Below are 20,214 nucleotides of genomic sequence, written 5' to 3'. Positions count from 1 at the left end.
CTCAGTACATTTCTCCAGAATGCAAAAAAACAAACAACAAAAAAACTGTTTTGAAACATTATTACAATTTAAAATGATTCTTTTTATATGAACATTTTAAAATGCAATTTATTCCTGTGATGCAAAGCTGAATTTCCAGCATCATTACTCCAGTCTTCAGTGTCACATGATCCTTCAGAAATCATTCTAATATGCTGATTTGCTGCTTAAGAAACATTTTTATTTCTATTATTAAGGTTGAAAACAGTTGTGCTTATTAATATTTTTGTGGATTTTTTTCAGGATTCTTCTATGACTTATTCGTCTTTATTATTATTTTATATTCTTTTATGACTATCAAGTCATAAAGGGTCCCGTGTTGATGGGTCTGTAAAGGAAAAGTAAAAATGCCAGCTGATTCCCTGAGGTTTCGTAAAATAGCCCCACCCACCACAGTACAAACAACAATCACAAGCTGGTCACTCTGGATACCAGTAGGCAACTGGCAGTGGAGAAACAGGAAACCATTCTGCAGTCCCTCAACAATCACCCCACACTCCCCTCCTCTCTCAGCACATCTCATAAACAGGAAGTCACTCAGTCTTTTGTACTGACTAAGAAAGAGAGGGGCCGTCCACACAGCACACACAGTTCTTACCTCTACAATTACACATCTGTAGCATATGAGGTGCTGCGGTAATACAGGCCAGCGGTTCACATGTTCAGTTATGAACTGCATACACACAACAATAATGCAAAACAATAAGACTGAATAAGTCTCAAATTGCAATAGTTTCAAGCATTCAGCAGCCAATAACATTCACAAATAGTGGTTAGCACAATTTGTGTTGGGAAAGTGTTCACGCTTTCCTTTTACAAGTTGAAAACAATTTATTTTTCTACGCTAAATATACACTATTTGCATATTTAACATAAAAAAATAATAAAAATATTAATATTTAACATTTTGTCTAAACAAAAAAAATTTTACATTAAAAAATTAAATAAATTTAAACGCTATAAGTGTCACATAATTATAATATACAGTATAAAAAATGCATATTAATTTTGAGATTTGCTAAAGATTACATTTAATGGTGTTATTAAATTATTAGTGTTTCTAAAGATTAACTTTAAGCGAGCATTAGATGATGGCTAAGGCAATCTAAATTCAAAATTAGGGGAAATAAGTGATTAACTATCCAATATGTAATACTCATAATTAAAAATTCTACAGTGCATTCCTTATTATATGGTTATTTGCATTTCATTATTTGCATTTGCACTGTTTCCCACGTTGTCTGAAATCAGAACAAACCTGCAACCCATTTTCAGGTCGTGTCATGACTCACATTGGTCAAAATACCAACAATACTGTCCACACACTGTCAACATGACAGAGAAGTAGAGATTTAAAAAATATGTACAGTGCTAGACTCTCCAAATAAGGCACAAAAACTCATGCAAGCATACACAAGAACAAACACACACAATATTAAAGGGGCCATTTCATTACTTTTTCTTTTTTTTTTCTCTTTTGAAACAAAACAGGGCTCCTTTAAGATAAACAATACATAAAACCCAACTGGGTTTACTTTAGATGAGGAAGCATCTCTCTTTGAGCACTTTGAATTGATGATCTATCAAACAGAATGGCCCTAAACCACCAACCACAACAGGAAGTCAAACTTAATGCACAAACACGTGCTACATAACACACAAACATATGACTCAAACTATATTTCCCATTTTAGTAAACATTCGGAGCTCAGATCTCATATTCAGTTCCTTCTGGAGCTGAAGGTGAAACATTGTCCATCTGATTTGGATGAAATTCGGACATTTAGAAGGGGATAAAGTAAAAGTGGGACACAGACATATTTAGGTAAAATAATCCAGAGATGAAGGGTATGATGCAGCTCAATGAATCGTCAGGGTGATATTTACTTCCTAAAAGATTTTATTTCATTTTCTTTTCCTTCTTTGATAAATCCAGACTGCCAGCCAAGATATTAGGGCAAGTTATAAAGAGCTTCCTATATAAAAAAAAAAAACCTGTGAGTCAAGATTTACCATCACCTGATAATCAAACAGCTTATGGGAACTAGAAAAGTAAAAAGGGGACACGTAAAAGTAATATAAAACACGTTTGGGCAGGACATACAAGTTTGGACACACTTAAGGGTGAGTAAACGCAGATCTTCATCACAATTACTGAACATTATAATTACAGAACATTATGAGATTTGCTCAGAGGGATCTCTCGGCTGGCCTAATTGGACGAAAGCCCACTTTCCCTCAGCAGCATGTTAATGTGTTTGTGTCTTTAACTTCCTCCACGGCTCATTTCCCCGTTTAAGGTGCATGCAAACAGCAGTTACCGTTCCTCACGCCGCTCCACTTCTGAGAACATGAAACACTCTCAAATTACTCATGAAAAGAGATAAAATAAGTGCTTAGAATGCAGCAAGAAAAAAATTCCTGCTAGGTTGTCATAACATATCCCTGATTATATTTTAGAGCTTCATTATGTGCTTGTTTAAGGATCTTTTAGAAAAGGCCAGGTTTGTATAATTTAAAAAAAGAAAAGAAAAGAAAGAAGTCTCTTAGGCTCACCAAAGCTGCATTTGTTTGATTAAAAACACAGTAAAAACATTAATATTGTAACATATAACATTTTTGTATTTTAATATATAATTTATTCCTGCGATGCAAAGCTGAATTTTCAGCATCATTACTCCAGTCTCAGTGTCACATCCTTCAGAAATCATTCTAAGTTGTTTTTCACTGATAATCTTCTCCAAATCCAATGAGCTTTTAACAGTTGCAGCCAAGTCGAGACCTGAGCTTGAGTACCGAGTCATGAATTGTCTGATTTGTGAACAAGCACCACTAAATAAACACAAAAAAACAAGTCTAAATTTGTTCCCTGAGAAAACACAAAGTTTCTGTAGTTCTGTCACTCTCTCACTCCCTTTTCTAACACTTTTTACCAACAAAGAGCACATCAGCATATTAAAGGCTTGAACAGAGAAAGATGGCTAATTACATTAGGCAGCATTTATGACAGCAAATGCAGACATGCTAGAATAAAAAAAAAACTTTAAGAACTTAAAATAGAAACTTCAAGATCTAAATATTTAGATGTTCCTTTGTTCAAAAATATGGAACATTTAGGTTTAGATGTTGAGTTGTTTGTTTTAACGCTGTGCAGCGATGCTGGTGAATCAGTCTGCTTTGATCACAACCAACCGTTCACAAATCATTCATTCTGCCAGAGACACTCAAGACAGGACCTAAATAACCAAAAGGTAGACTAAATACCAGCCGCAACAACATCCTGAACCTCAAGAAGGATCAAAGAGATTGAACAACTAAGCTGAAATGAAAGACAAAATTCAAAGAAATACTGCAGGCTCAAGCATAGTTTCATAATGTACAGTACACTCTCAGAAAAAAAGGTACAAAAGTTGTCACTGTAAAGTTGTACTGGGGCGGTACCTTTTCAAAAGGCTTTGTACATAAAGAGTCCATATTGGTACCTTAAAGGTACATATTAGTACCTAAAGTGTACATATTTGAACAGAAAAGGTACAAAAGTGTACCTTTTGAAAAGGTACCGCACCAGTGACGGCTTCTGTACCTTTTTTCTGAGAGTGTATGAACTGACTTCGAAAGAGTTAAAAGATGTCAATCAAGTGCGGAAAGCCACAATTTTAGTGCACAATGGGACATATCGAGCCTGCTTTGTCTTATAGCTTTAGCCTAACTCGGACAGGACTCATTTGCCATGAAGAAATTAGGTAAATTTGAGTTTCACAGACATTCTTTGTGATCCTGTCTGAATAAAACAAGACTGTGTTTATTCCCCTCGAACAACCTTGGCAAAATTACGGCACAAATTACCTAGTGTTTTTCAGTTAACTCTGGGGAAATGTAATCCCATGCAAATAGGAATGTCTGTAATTGTGGTATAATATTCTTTTCATAACGCTTCTCCTAACCTTCCTTGAATACCGTAACTAAAGCTTAAAGCTAAATATATCAAACCTAAATACTGTTTTGCTGCATGGTGTGCCTTTATTATGAATTTAGACATTCTTGGTGTTACGAAAAAAATGTTTGTGGTTCTAGTAGAGCCAGTTGATCTACAAGGAAGTAAATAATTCTTTGCATACTTTCATAAATCTCTTAACTACATACACTACTATTCAAAAGATTTTTACGTTTTTTATGTCTTCTGCTCACCAAGGATGCATAGATTTTTTTGATGTCTTTAATATCTTCTGCTTACCATGGCTGCATTTATTTTATCAAAAATATGAAATACTTTTATATGTATTTTAAAATGCAATTAATTCCTGTGATGACAAAGCTGAATTTTCAGCATCATTACTCCAGTCTTCAGTGTCACATGATCCTTCAGAAATCATTCTAATATCAAGAAACATTTCTCATTATCAATGTTGAAAACAGCTGCTGCTTAATATTTTTGTGGAAACCAGGATATTTTTTGATAAATTGAAAGTTCAAAAGAACAGCTTTTATTTGAATTGGAATTTTTTTTTTTTTTTTATGTCATTACTTTCACTTTTGATCAATTTAATGCATCCTTGCTGAATAACATTTTCAGTATTAATTTCTTTAAAAAAAAAATAATAATAATCTTACTGACCCCGAACTTTTGAACGGTAGCGTACATAATTACACAATTAATCACATACAATGCACATAATATTGTGTAACTCTCATATCCAGACTATACACTCCTATGCTAAATATAACTACAGATTTCTCGCCCATCCATACACATGCATACCTATTGTTGTTAATTTTAATTCAAATGTGCCTTAGAAAATTAATCCAAATCATAAGCATCACAGACATTTTCTTAAATGTGTCTAAGCAGCTGGAGTTACAACCTAGGAAACAAGACCTGCGTCCTGTAAGGTCTGTCTGCCATCTAACAACAATTTCCAGACAAAATGAGGAAAATGTTCCATCCTTGACACACAAACAGAACAATAACAAGAAGAGGAAAGACACCAGTGGATAAAAGAGAAGAGAGCTTTCAGCCCATCTGGGTGGTGCTGTTCTCTGAGAGGATGTGGTGTGAATCCTTTTGATATGATGTTTGTTTTTAAAAACTGCAGTGTGTATTGCTTCAATAATTGTACAATTTCTAAACGCCAATATTAGAGGCAGGCAGTGTGCTAATACCAAAGAAATTCACGATTAAAAAGATCTAATCTGGTTGACATGCAGGATAAAAACAGGAAATGGGAAGTCCATGATATCAGCAGCTGGAGAAAAAAAGAACAAAGTAGCCACTTGAAGATTTGCATGTCTGGCTAGAGCAGTGAACGAAAGGTGCCACATTTGTGCATTTTAGATCCTTAAAAAAGTAATTCACATAATCATGTTTCTTTATAGACAGTATTTTCAATTATTTTAGATGGTAAACAAAGAAGGACAGGAATAACCAATCCAGATGTTACAAAATATCAGGTCAAATCCAGACATAATAAGGCAAACAAGTAACAAATGGACCTGCACAGATGCATCGCATTCTAGATGATGCAAGCACAAATGAGGTCATTGCCAGCGGGACGACAAGCCCGCAAAATGCTGCCAGACTGCAGAGGTTTTGTGGGTTTTGTAAACATTCCCATTCCCATTGTTAATCGCTCTCATTTTCCTATATGTAGTTGTATAATCATTCAGGAGAACACCTATTAGGGTCCTATGATTTCCGTGATGTGAAAAACACAGAGGAAATGGTGGAATCCAGTCATAAAAATGAAATTTAGTCTAACACAGAATGTCAGAGAAATTGGCAAATTTAGAATGAATATATCAAAAGTAAGGCCGTACTACAAACCAAACCACGGTACGGTAGTATTACACATACTCAAGCATGTTATGTGATGCTTGTGGTGTTTTCAGCATTTCATTTGATAAAACTCTCATCATATCATATACACACAGAAACTAGTGTACTTCTCAAAGTAATAATAAAATTATTTAAACTATTTTAATATGGAATTTTTCTTCCATGTTTTAATTTTAGCAGTGAACCTCAATTTGTTTGCCACTTTTCACTTTGTTTGCCAAAAATAAAAAGAATTGCTAAATTTGAATCTGATTACATTTTAAAAGATTAAATTGCTATGTTTTATGCCTTCATTTGATTATCACCGCTAATAAATTTGCATTAAATCACAAATCCAGAAAACAGAATTCATGAAAAAAAAAATAAAAAAATAAAACAACACAAAACAAAATAAAAATAAAATAATAAAATAAAATAAAATAAAATAAAACAAAAAACAAAATTAATGAAAAAAAAAATAAAAAAATAAAACAACACAAAACAAAATAAAAATAAAATAATAAAATAAAATAAAATAAAATAAAACAAAACAAAACAAAACAAAACAAAACAAAACAAAACAAAAACATTTCTCAGGTCCCTATTATTGTTAAAAATAATAATAAACTAACAAACAAAAATAAGTAAATAAATAAATAATTGTTTTCAAATAGTATGAATCAAACATTAGACATGCTTTTTGATTATTAAATATTTAATTAAATCAGTAAACCATTAATTATACCATTAAAACAGAATCCAGAAAATAAAACAGAAAACAGAATTTGGGAAAAAATAAAACCGATTTCATAGGGCCCTAAATATGTAATTGTTAAGTTTTAATAAGTAATCAAGAAACATTTATTATCATTATCAGTGTTGAAATCTGTTGTGTTGCTTAAAATTTTGTTTAAACATCATACCATTTTTCAAGATTGTTTGAGGAATAGAAAGTTTAAAAGAACAGCATTTATTTGAAATAGAAATCTTTTGTAGCATTAGAAATGTTGATCAATTTAACATGTACTTGCAAAATAAAAGTTTCTTTAAAAGCTCTTCATGACCCCAGACTTTTGCAATTTTTTTGTTAAATTGTATACGTTTCATGATTTCAATTAATTCGATTTTTTTCATTGCCAAGATTTAATTTAAGACAAAAAATGTGAATTTGGGAAAAAATAAAATGGAGTTTGGGAAAAAATAAAACTCATTTATAGGGTTCTAACCTATAATTTATAAAATACCCCTAAGCACTTGTCCTTTCCTCATGACCACACACAAAGGAGAGGCCGAACCATCTGTGCACCGCACTAGAAATAGGCGTATCTGAGCAGGTGTTGGGTGATGTTGCTTTAGGCCAAATAAAAGCAATGTGATCAAGAATGAACTTAGGATTTTAGGCTTTTTCTCAGAGGAGAAATGGTGACTCATCCCATTTCCATTCCCATCCCTGATCTCAGATGTTCCTCATTCACTAGCTGCAAGAAAATAAATGCTGTATGAGAGTTTCTAGGATACTGGTGGCAGAAAAAAAATCATCTGGGATCATTGAACGGCACTTCTCTCTTACATCAACACCCACGTACAGTACACCCACATGCATCTAAAAACATGCATCCATGACGTTCACATGCTTCTTTCAGCTACTGAACACTTGGTGTGCTTCCGAGCTCTCAACCTTGACTCCATCACAGGTTTGTCAATTGCTGATATTCATACATAAAAAGAGGTTAATTTTAACAAGGAGAAGAAACTAGTCTTCCCACTCTCGGCAATTGCGTAAGAGGTCGCACCAACGCAAATAAAAAATGCAGTGGTGAGAGACAAAGAAGAAAAAGCTCTGGGAAGCAGAGAAGTGGCCATTGTCTGTGAGAGGGCCTGAGGTGTGTGGGTGGATGCTGTATTTAAATATTAAGGTTAACGGCAAAGTGCTGCATGCCAAATGAAACAGCGGCTCCAAGACGTGTGAAAACTGACTCGGTATCAAGCATAGCGATTTTCTCTATGTCTAATATCACTGCATGTCTATGCATGTCCATGTCGTCAAATTCTACTGTAAGTGTCAATATGATCTCAAAGAGTTTCTTTTGCTGAGTGATAAACCACAAAGAGTTGCTAACAGCAAACATGAAGTGAGAACCATGAACACAAAAGTGCATGGCACTTCATTTTTTATTATAAATTTACGTATTTATATATATGTGTGTGTAATATTTTTGTGAAGCTACTTTGTAGCAATTTGTATTGCGAAAAGTTCTATACAAATAAAATGCAACTGAACTGAATAATAATAAAAATTGGGCGGTATTAGATGCTAGAAAAAATGTACACACCACCTAAATCATAAATAAATATTATTTTACAATAACAACAATAATAAAAATAATAATAATGATGTGGTATTACTTGCTAGATAAATGCTAGAAAATGTGTATACATCCCCCTCCAAATAAATATATATATATATATATAAATAATAATTTATATTATTACTACTACTTCTATTAATGCTGTGGAATTTGATGTTAGATAAATTCTAGAAAATATGAATACAAGATGCATTATCGATATTTTTGGTCAGTTGTCCCAGAAAAGAAAAACTATACATTTTAACTGCACATAAAAGGTAATTTTGTCATTGTTTAGGAGTACACTAGCAAAGAGATGACTTGAATGCAAACAAATATGAAATAAACGCCAGAAAACTATAATAGTGATTTGACACCGTCTCATATGTGGACCACAAAACCAGTCATAAGGGTCAATTTTTCGAAATTGAGATTTATATATCATCTGAAAGCTGAATAAATAATCTTTCCATTGATGTATGGTTTGTTAGGATCGGACAATATTTGGCAGAGATACAACTATTTGAAAATCTGGAATCTGAGGGTGCAAAAAAAATCAAAATATTGAGAAAATCGCCTTTAAAGTTATCCAAATGAAGTTCTTTGCAATGCATATTACTAATCAAAAATTAAGTTTTGATATATTTATGGTAGGAAATTTACAAAATATCTTCATGGAACATGATCTTTACTTAATATCCTAATGATTTTTGGCATAAAAGAAAAATCACTAATTTTGACCCAAACAATGTATTTCTGGCTATTGCTACAAATATACCCCAGCGACTTAAGACTGGTTTTGTGGTCCAGGGTCACATATTAACAACTAAAAACTCCTGAAACCAACCAGAAACATAATTAAATGTACAGTTCATCCAAAAACAAATGTTCTGTCATCACGTTCATACCCTCATGTTGTTCCAAACCTGTTTGACTCTGTCTTCTGTGGAACACAAAAGAAAACAATTTCAGGTACGCTGAAATCCAAATGGTGTTCGGCCAATCACAGTGCACTGGGTCAGCTGGCCAATCAGAGCAGACTGCGCTTGTCAAAGGAGGGGGCTTTGTAGAAAACGAAGCGTTTGAGAGAGGCGGGGCATAGAGGACCTACAATAATGTACAGTATTTGAAAAATAATGTGTTTTTTGAACATTAAAGCATGTCAACATATTCTGTTACACCAAATACACAAAATAATGATCTTTAAAAAAAGCATCATATGACCCCTTTAAAGTATGCCTTTAATAGCCTAATTTATAGTTCTTTATTTATGCAGGGAGTGATATGGACTACGACAATATGGGTCAGACTTTCAGATCTAGCTCTAGCACTGCCATCCAAGCCATTGTCTGTCCACTACTGACGATATTATTATTTAACCAAACGGGGTCACCATTTCCAATTCACTCCCACATGTGGGTCTCATTAGAAAGTCCAGAGAAGAAAACAACAAGCGACTTACACAACAAGCAACACTCAAGACCTTCGCCAAAGATCCCAACACAGATAAACTGCCATTATAAAAGCTTGTTTTTGCACCTGATACTGAATATAATGCTTAAGTGAAAAATAGGGTAAGATAGAAAGATAAAGCTGAAACCAGAACTGAATACAAGTTCTTCCAGTCAATTGGAAGATAAAACAATCTGTGACCCAGTTTTGCTTGAGGAACCTTGGTCTCTATAGAAAATAAGTAAGGAGGAGTGCAGCTACCTTGTTACTTGTAATTTAGCTGAGGTTTTTATCCAAAACGACTTGCAAGGAAAGTCTCTAAGGACTCAGTTCTTCAATTGCACCTATTGCAACCTTTATATTTGCAGTGTAGCATCTTACCCATTCGGCTACCAACACCCCAACATCCCCTTTCGCCATAATAATACAAAAGATCAGACATGAGATATCAGAGCTCTGAAATGTCAAGCAGTGAAAGTGAGTAACGGCTGCAGGTTCTGAATCAGCGGTGATAATGAGTCAGCCTCCTGTCCAGGACTATGCAGTACAGACGAGTCATTACACACTACCGCAGACATGAGTTATGGACAGAGATAGCAAACATAATCTTTGCAGAGGTCGAGAGAAAATAATATAAATGAAGCGGTATACTAGGTTGAACAATACTGAAATAATCTGACATCAAATATCGACATTTGAATTAACATTATTCATGGCATTTAGAACAAATTAGTCATATTATTTATAGTCGTGTTGGGTTAAAACATACACAAAAGTCTGAAGTCTGTAAGATGTTAAACGTTTTGGAAAGAAGTCTATTATGCTCTCCAAGGCTGCATTTTCTTTTATCAAAAATGCAGTAAAAAAACAGTAATAATGTGAAATATTATTACAATTCACATTAACTGCACTGTAGACAAAGGTACAAAACAGATTTCAGCACTTCAAAAGGTTGGTATATTAACATTATATCAGTTAATGAAATTACGGTATTTAACTGTAAATTTAAGTTAAAACCGTAAAACCTAAAACGTTGCTACCGTATTTTTTACGGTAAAATTCCGGCAACCACAGCTGCCGTTTTTTTACCGTAAATTTTACGGATTTGTTTTTACAGTGTGTTTTATACTTGAATATATTGTAAAATGTCATTTATTTTTGTGATGCAAAGCTGAATTTTTAGCATCATTACCCCAGTCTTCAGTGTCACATGATCCTTCAGAAATCATACTAATAGGCTGATTTGATGATCAACAAACATTACTTATGATCAATGTTGAAAACAGTAGTGCTGCGTCATATTTTTATGAAAACCGTGATACTTTTTTCAGTATTGTTTTACGAATAGATTTCAAAAGAACAGCATTTATTTAAAAAGGAAATATTTTATAACATTATACATGTCTTTACTGTCACTTTTGATCAATTCAATGTGTCCTTTCTGAATGAAGGCAATAATTTCTTACACTAACTAAAAAAAAAACGTACACTACTGATCATTATTTATTTAGCCATATTTAAAATTAGTAGTAGGCCGTCATATAAGCCAGGAAAAGACATTAGCCTATCTGATAATGTGTACACCTGAAAAATTAACAGATGTTCCCACCTTTTGTGCTCATTTGATAATTTTTTTTTATGAATTTGAAGTAAAACTTGTATGAATGTTAATTTAATTTATTAAGAGTGTATTATTTTTAAATAAATTTGTCATTATTTAAAAAATATATATATAAACAAAATATAATATAACTGAAACAAATGTGTGGAAATTAAATATAATACCATGCATATATATCTTGGTCTTATATGTCACCGGCTACATTAGTATTTATACATCTGTATCAGCCATAACATTCAGCCACTTTAAAAACAACATCTACCAATTCATTTGCCAACCCATCTTGTCTAAATTTTCTGTTCCACAATCACTTTAAAGGAAACTTTGCAAATGAGTTACTCCGTTCATGCCTTCAATCAAGAATGCCATGAAAAGCAAACCAAACAATGACAGATGCTTTTCAATACTAACCAACAGACCTTCATTAATCAACCTCAGGTTATTGAGGACATGACATCTTAATTGGAAATACATACTGGGGCTCGATCGCACCCAGTCTTTGCCCCTTATGCCCCAAACAGATCACCACCTCCGCTCCAGAGACACAACCTAAGCCATGGGCTGTCATTCGGCTCACAAATGGAAAACGGCCTAAATCAATGGCCTGGAAAAACAAGTGCCGGCTAATTATAGGGAAAAGGCAGCCAGTGGAAGAGAACATCAACACCTCACATTGGCCTCAATGTGACAATGTGATCTATACGGTCCATCTGGAGGTAAAAAACACACCGGTCACAAACTCCAGGAGACTCAAGCTAAGCAAAGAGTTCCATCTAAGCGCTCTGCTTTCCACTCTGCATACGTGTAGTTATTATTCGAGCCTCTCCTTCTGATTTCTCGGCTCCTGCTATTATTAGCTGCCTCTGAAATCCAAGTCCACAGAGGGTTCCCTCCATCAGCTACCGCTCTACCATCATGCACCACTCTGAACAGAAGTCCCTTTGATTTTTGGTCTGCATCTTGTGCTGATGAAAACAAATGTGTCAACTAATGTCAAATCGAAAAGATAACAACAGGGATTTTAAAAATAGGCAATAAAAAGAAAGCGGTCCAAAAGCAACTGTCCCTTGCAAAGAAATACAGTCATGCTATCTACATAATATGTGGTTAATGTTTAATTCGCTCTGGAAGGACAAAAGGGGGATTCCATTCTCGCACACTCTTATCCTTAAACCAGTTAAAAGAGAGAAGGCTGGGGGAGATTGAGAATGAGAAGGACTGGTTTTTATAGCTCAACAGTAATCCTGAAATGTTTACCTTTTGAAGGCTGGTAGGATTAAGTTGCGTCTTATCAATTATTTTTATGGCCACCTACAGGAAAAAAGAGAAGAGGAAAAAATAAATTTCACTGCCTTGTTCAATGAAGTCTGACGAGTAGCCAGTAAAAGAGCCTCAATATTATGATTTTATCTCCGCAGCTCAACTCAACATCAGAGTGAATCTCACTAAAGCATTTGGGAACAAGTCTGGGTCGTATTTCATTCCTAAATAAAAAAAATACTATTTATTTATAATAATTTACTTATAATATTGATATTTTACAGATATTTTAAGGACCATTAAGTTTTTTTTTTTTTGCATAATGGCATTATTTGTATGTAGAAAATGTGGTTAACTGCAAAAAATTTTATCATACAAAAAAGTTATAAAAAAGCAAAACTGTGCTCTATATATATATATATATATACTGTATAAATATATATATCCAAAAGTTCTCAATTGAGATCTTCATGAAGCTCACCTCTCGTCCTGTGAGAATGTGTCGTGCCAATTTGACCTTGGCAAAGTTGCCCTTGCCGATGGTTTTGAGGAGCCGGTAGTTGCCGATATGTGGCTGTTCATCGGCACAGGAGGCGATGGAGTTCCGACAGCGGACACCTGACCGCCCTGGACGGGACGCCACTTCATTCCGCCCATCCGTGTGTGATGTGTGCTGGAGACAGATGGGGGGAAAAAAGATTAGTAAAGACAAATATACTACTGTTCAAAAGTTTGGGGTCTGTAAGATTTTTTTTAAAGAAAATATTTTTTTGTGCTCAAGGACACATTATAATAATCAAAATTGAAAGTGAAGACATTTATAATTTTACAAAAGATTTCGGTTTCAAATTAAAGTTGTTCTGAGCATTCTATTTATTAAAAAATCTGAAAAAAAAATTTAGTACCAATTCCACAAAAATAGCAGCACAATTATTTTCAACATTGATGATAATAAAAAAATCATGAGCAGCAAATCAGCATATTAGAATGAATTTATTTTTACTTTACTTTTACTTTTAGTCATTTAGCAGACGCTTTTATCCAAAGCGACTTACAAATAAGAAAAAGTAATTAAAACTAAAAGTTCCATTTGTATTTGTTGAAGTACTGAAATAACTCAAATTAAATAAAAGTAAAACTTAAAAAGCCTATATAGACATAATAAAAAACTAATAAAATGACAACATTACTACAACTGTAACTAAAACTAAAATAGATAACTAATACAAATCAAACTACATTAGTTTATCAGTAATCCTAAAAAAATAACACTGAGCCAAACACACATGCTAAAATAACAACAACTTACTGACACATAGTAAGAAATGGTTATAAAAAAAAAATTGAAACAGAAGTGAAACAAGTAGTAGGAAATTCAGTGAATTCTGAAGGATCATGTGACACTGAGGACTGGAGTAATAATGCTGAAAATTCACCTTTGCATCACAGGAATAAATTACATTTTAAAATATATTACACTAAAAAAAACAGTTATTATAAATTGTAAAAAATATTTCACAATATTACGTTTTTTGCTGTATTTTGTATCAAATAAATGCAGCCTTGGTAAGCATAAGAGACTTTCAAGAGCATTCTCAATCCTAAACTTCCATATAATTTTGTGTGAATGCAACAACCTTTCAATTAGATAAAACTGTCAGAACATGCCATTAAAAAGTTCTACTTCTCTTAAAAACTAAAATTTTATTTTGGAGATCTCTGTATACTGCATTTGTTTTGGTAGTCTGACAGCTGTTAAATGCCAGGTAAATGAAAACATAGGGAATGTCAAATGCTGTTTGCATGAAGATATTTGAACCCGACAACCTCAAAGAGGAGCTTCACCGCGGGAAATATCTTCATTTCCTCCCATCAAGGATATATATCGGTGAACCGAGCAGGTCAAAGAGTTTCAGCTGACATCTGTTTGTGCTACAGTATGATGCCTCTAAAGTTTCCCCTCGTAAGGGAGACATGTAAATAAAGTAATCAGGACAAAATGTCAGATGGTTTCCTGGATTTCTGCTTTGACTTCCTTTTTCGCTGAAAAATACTGGAGCTGCATCCTTTTAGAAATAGAGAGGGATACTTTCAAAATTATTATTTTTTGCTGATTTTTTGAAGACTAAGTTTCTTCCTGCCAGTCAAGTATAACTAAGATTTGGTCCTTTATAGAAATGGACACCAGCGTTTTTATGTGAATATTAAGTTATAAGAATTTAAAGTGACAATGATGAAAATTTGCTGAAATTTTGATGAATTTGTTTGTTCATGGGAGCAGATTTGGAGATCACCAAAGCTCACCAGATTCTCTGTCTGCAGTGAATGGGTGCCGTCAGAATGAGAGTCCAAACAGCTGATAAAAACATCACAATAATTCACAAGTAATTCACACCCCTCCAGTCCATCAATTAACATCTTGTGAAGTGAAAAGATGCGTGTTACTGCGTCTAAGAGACAAATCTGCTATTAAGAGGTTTTTAACTTCTGGCCAAACGACTAGTCCATTTCCTACAGTGAAAAAGTAGGCTAAATAACCTGTTGTCCTCTCACATCAGAATCCACAGACTAGACTTGTGCCGGTATTCGGTAATGCGATATATCACGGTAATGAATATGCATGATATTGTTATTGTGGGCACTTCTAAATACCGTGAATAATTATATATTACAAATTATTCAGAATTTTGAATGCATTTTAAGAATACTTTTCCCATCAACTGGTCAAAATGCACAACACCGCTGTATGCTGCGTGAAAGACTCTGCACTCTGATGTAAACAAGCGCGGACGAGAAGCACATGGCGGAACATGTGAGAGACGCTCTGGATGAAAGCGCACTTTCACTCTCTGACAGCAGATGGCGATAAAACTGCAGAAATTATAATAATAATAATATAATAATTCATTTAAATGCAGCCTTTACCCCGGAAACCCTGTAAACAAAGCAGCTGCACTACTTTCTGTTTCTGAATGGTGTTTAAATGATTTAAACAGCCATTCAGATTTGTGTATTTGCTATGATGTTCATCACAGCGCCAAATACTTATTAAATATACTTAATATTTAGACTTAATAGGCTATTTATTTTCAAACTTTTTTTACATTTTAATCTGTACTACAACATGCCCTAGATATTGTTTGAAAGTGTTTTGATTCTTTATTGTTTGGTCTCACTTTACATTAGGGCTTCATTAGTTAACATTAGTTAATTCATTAGTTAACAAACTGCCAATGAAAAATTCTTCTGAACATTTATTAATCTTAGGTATTCCAATATTTAATAACACGTTGTTAAAATCTAAAGTTGCAACTGTGTTATTTAATGAGCTAACATGAACTAAGACTTGTATTTTTTAAACAAAGATTAATAACTTCTGTAGCAAATGTAGCTATTGCTCATTGTGAATGTTAATGCATTAACTAAGGTTAACTAATGAGGTCTTATTGTAAAGTGATACCTATTGGTCTTTATAGTTCTTTTGCACTTTAATCTGTGTAAAACTTTTAACTTTGAACATTTAAATGCAATAAAGCAATACAGAAAAATGTATAGTTATTTTTGTTATAAGAAAAATGTTATTAAACCTGTTATACTGTATTATGACAGCACTTTTTAAAACTAAATTTCAATATCGTGATAATACCGCATACCGTGATAAAAGCATCAGCAATTAATCGCAACATGAAAATTTGATACCGGCATATCCCTACCACAGACATATTCGCTTTAGACTTTTTTGCTTTGTAAACGGTGCTTAATCTGTGCATATTTCTCTCCTGATTCAGACTTTCAATGAAGAAAGCAGCATTATGGAAAGAGGGCTTATATTTTAGGTGAAAGTAATGGTTTGAAGTTGAAAACGTCTTGATGGATTTGATTCTTACAAACACGCAGCTATTCACTTCACAAGATGTTGTGTGGATTACTTGTGAATTACTGTGATGTTTTTATCAGCTGTTTGGACTCATTCTGACGGCACCCGTTTACTGCAGAGGATTCATTGGTGAGCAAGTGATGCAACGCTCAATTTCTCCAAATCTGCTCCAATGAAACAAACTCATCTACATCTTGATCTAAATTTTCAGCAGATTAAAATTTTTGGGTAAACTATTTGTTTAAAGTTTGACAGTGAATGTGAAGTTATAAGAATGTAAAATAGTTCAGTGCCACTAATGATGATGTTAACAGCTCAAACAGCATTACCCAAAAGACAAAAACACTCAGCTACCTCATTGAATCAATAACTGTAATGGATGAGCGATGATAATTAGTGGCCATGACTGTAGTAAATCTATTTAATATGTCAGCATCACTGAGCAAACAAAAGGCAGAGATGACACCATCGGTTTGCACAGCGAAGACTCATCTATGATACATTTTCAAGCAGCATGCCGGTCCATCTGGAACAGAGGGACTTAAATTAGCCCTAAAAAGAACTCCAATAGACATCTTAATGATAATATTCAATGTAGATGAACAGGCCACAGCATGCGTGCTGCCGGGATAAAGAAAAATGAACAATATCTCTCAATAAGGGATCCAGGAAATGAGGTATGACGTGGATGGAGACTGAAACAATACCTGAGAGGAGACAGAACAACAAGATGTTGCCTGCATCACTGTGAGTCATGCTATTCAAGTCATGAAAAGACCTTAAGGATTACAAAATTGGGTAGTACTAGTAGATCTTTTGAAATTCAAACTCCACAAGTTTTAGTTCAACTATTACATGACCATTAGTTATATAAATTATTACTTGATCTATTTTGCTCTACAAATAATGGAATTGTTGAAAAATCACCTTTTGTGTTCCAAAGAAGACATGTTTGGAACAACATGAGGGTGAGTATATGATCACAGAAGTTTCATTTTGGGTTGAACTATTGCTTTAAACTACAGAATGAGGTTTAAGGTCCAAAATAGATAGCAGAAGCTCATAAAAGCCTTCAATGTCATAAAGCAGCACTGAGACAATGATGAGAGCAGCACCATACAGTAATGAATCATATCAAAGATCAGCTTTAAAAAAAAATAAAATAAAAATCAATAGCCATTTAGTTGTATTACCACAAAATAACAGTGGACGAAAGCAAAGGCAGGAGCCAAGATGTTCCAAAGAGCATCTTGTGCTTCATTTTGTACCGTCTGCACAAAAAAGTTCACATGGTCACTGGCTCAAAATTATCTATTTGATTCATGACCTACTAATATTGCAGAATCATAAATACTTCTTATTCATTTCACATAATAACAATAGATTTGTGTTACAGTTTTTAAACCCTAAAACTTATTTGTTTCCAGTTTTAAATTCAGTTATCAATACTATATTTGCAATGTGGTCTCAGACATTTGTACCCCACTATAAACTACCTTTCAAAAGTTTGAGGTCAGTTTTTTTTTTTTTTTAGTTTTTGAGAGAATTTATAAAAAAAAAAAAAACTTATATTGTGAAATATCGTTACAATTTAAAATAACTGTTTTCAACTTGAATATATTTTAAAGGGGTCATGAACTGAGAAATCAAAATTCCCTTGATCTTTTGACATATAAGAGGTCATTGTACTTTAAAAACATCCTGTAAGTTTCAGAACTCAAAACTTTCTCGTTAGTCTAAAAACAGCTTATATTGAAGCCAGTCTGCCAAAACAACAGGTTGTGGAATGTGCCACTTTATGATGTAACAATGTGGCTAAACACCGCCTCCACAAAAGAAGATCAACCTCTGCTTCTACATCACTGCCTGTTTAGCTCCACCCACCGATTCGCGCATGTCTTTGCAGAAACTAAACTAAAGATGGCTCCGAAGACAACAAGACGCTGTGCAGTGCCAAGATGTGGAAAAACAGTCTGCATTGCCTTCCTTCTAATCCCTACATTAGGAAAGAGTTGATGAACTTTATTTTTAATGAAGTTCCAGACCGCGTCAGTAAGAACTTGGTCCTCCTTTGTTCACCTCATTTTACCGCAGATTTGTTTACAAACAAGGCACAATTCGACGCAGGATTTTGAGAAAGATTGAAACTAAAAGATGATGCTGTAGCCTACCAACTACACCAGATTCGATAGTAATGTCGCAACACACAAGTGTGAGTAACTGTTTTTATTACTTGGTCACTATTGCTTGATATTGTTTGATATGTACTGACTATTTACACGTTTTTAATCTAAATCACAGCAGCGTCCATCGATGAAGGATGTAGGCTGACAAACATACACAACTGTTAGCCAATCATAGCAGTGGCGTTTCTACAATCCGCCACAGCTATTCAAACAGAGTTTCGATGAGGGGGTCAAAACAGGACAGAAAATTCTAAATTATGCCTATTACTTCTAATTTATGATGTTTTTTGATGTAAAAATCTTGATAACATTATAAGGGGACCACAGAGAACAGTACAAATTAATAAAAAGGCAGTTCATGACCCCTTTAAAATGTAATTTATTCCTGTGAATCAACATTTCAGACAGCTGAAAGCTGAATCATTTTTCAGAAAGCTGAATCATTACTCCAGTCTTCAGCGTCACATGATCCTTCAGAAATCATTCTAATATATTGATTTGGTGAAACAGAATTTTTTTTAACAATGTTAAAGTCATCATTGCTATTTTTGATCAATTTAATGTGTCCTTGCTGAAAATAATATTAATTTTTATATTCTTTACATTTTTTTTATATTCTTTAAAAAAACAAACAAACTTTTGAACAATATTTCGATTGATAACTTACATTCTACATGATGGCACATCTGGTTTTAAGGTACCTGATTGACATACTAGTATGGGAGTAATTCAGTTGTTAGTTATTAAGTTAATAACGAGGAATAAGAGAATAAAGTCAAGAGCAATTACAGGAAATACTCACAAACCAGTTCCCAATATGGGGAACAAAATATTAATCTCCATTACTGATCCTCAAGCCACAACCATTAACATTATTACAATAAACTACTAAAGAGAGTCAATCACCTTGATACATGCTTCTGGTCTTATTGTGAACTATTAAGAAAAAAGTGCTTGTCTTCATGATCAAGTCTTCATGAGTCTAATCTACTCCCAGTGGATTAAATTAAGTTCCGTCCTATATTTTTTTTTTCACTCAAAAATATGTAACATAACAAGTGAAATGGTCTGCAAATGGCAATTCACATTCAGTAAAAGTAACAGAAAAAGATACATCGCACAGATATTTTAAACCAACCAGTATGATAGAAAAGCCATGCACTAACATGCCAAGAAGCTCTACAAAGCACATTTGTAATGGTATTGTGAGAGCATTCTGCCACCCTGTAATTTATGTGATTCATCTGAGCTTTGTTCCCAGGCTAATACTGAACCCTAAAATGAGTAATATGGCAGATATTGTTTGTAACTACCAGTGTTAATTTCGTTGACGAATAATTTTCGTCATAATTGTCGTCAACGACATTTTTTTCACCGACGACAACGAGACGATAACGAACTAAAACTCTTTTTGCATAACAAAAACTATGACGTAAATCTATTGACATTTTCGTCAACGAATAAAAACGAGACGAAAATGTTAGGGAGGGACGATTTGGGATGAGATTCATTCAGAACGAATCTGCTGCCTGGTTCGGAGGTTACACGTACATATGAACCGGCGGGACATAAGCTAAAATACACTTGCTGCACGTCGCATAAAACGTTAAAAAATGTCA

General features: G+C 33.8%; 1 protein-coding gene across 8 annotated transcripts in view; it reads right to left on the bottom strand.

Annotated features, from left to right (window-relative positions):
- The window catches only part of LOC107743287 (MAP/microtubule affinity-regulating kinase 3-like), a 64,047-nt gene that overhangs the window by 38,678 nt on the left and 5,155 nt on the right, over positions 1-20,214 (bottom strand). For all 8 annotated transcript variants that reach the window (XR_001640392.1, XM_016556449.1, XM_016556447.1 and 5 more), the window contains exons 2-3: positions 13,014-13,205; positions 12,530-12,583 (exon numbers count right to left, since the gene is read on the bottom strand). Coding sequence is in view for 7 of the 8 variants with exons in the window: in XM_016556449.1 (XP_016411935.1) it covers positions 12,530-12,583; positions 13,014-13,205 (246 nt within the window). In the remaining variant the exon portion in view is untranslated. The remainder of the gene's footprint in view (positions 1-12,529; positions 12,584-13,013; positions 13,206-20,214) is intronic.

The sequence above is a fragment of the Sinocyclocheilus rhinocerous genome, unplaced genomic scaffold (assembly GCF_001515625.1).
Source record: "Sinocyclocheilus rhinocerous isolate Xijiao unplaced genomic scaffold, SAMN03320098_v1.1 scaffold827, whole genome shotgun sequence".
Taxonomy (NCBI): Eukaryota; Metazoa; Chordata; class Actinopteri; order Cypriniformes; family Cyprinidae; genus Sinocyclocheilus; species Sinocyclocheilus rhinocerous.
The sequence above is the reverse complement of the archived record's forward strand: the minus strand, read 5'-3'. Positions and strand labels throughout refer to the sequence as shown.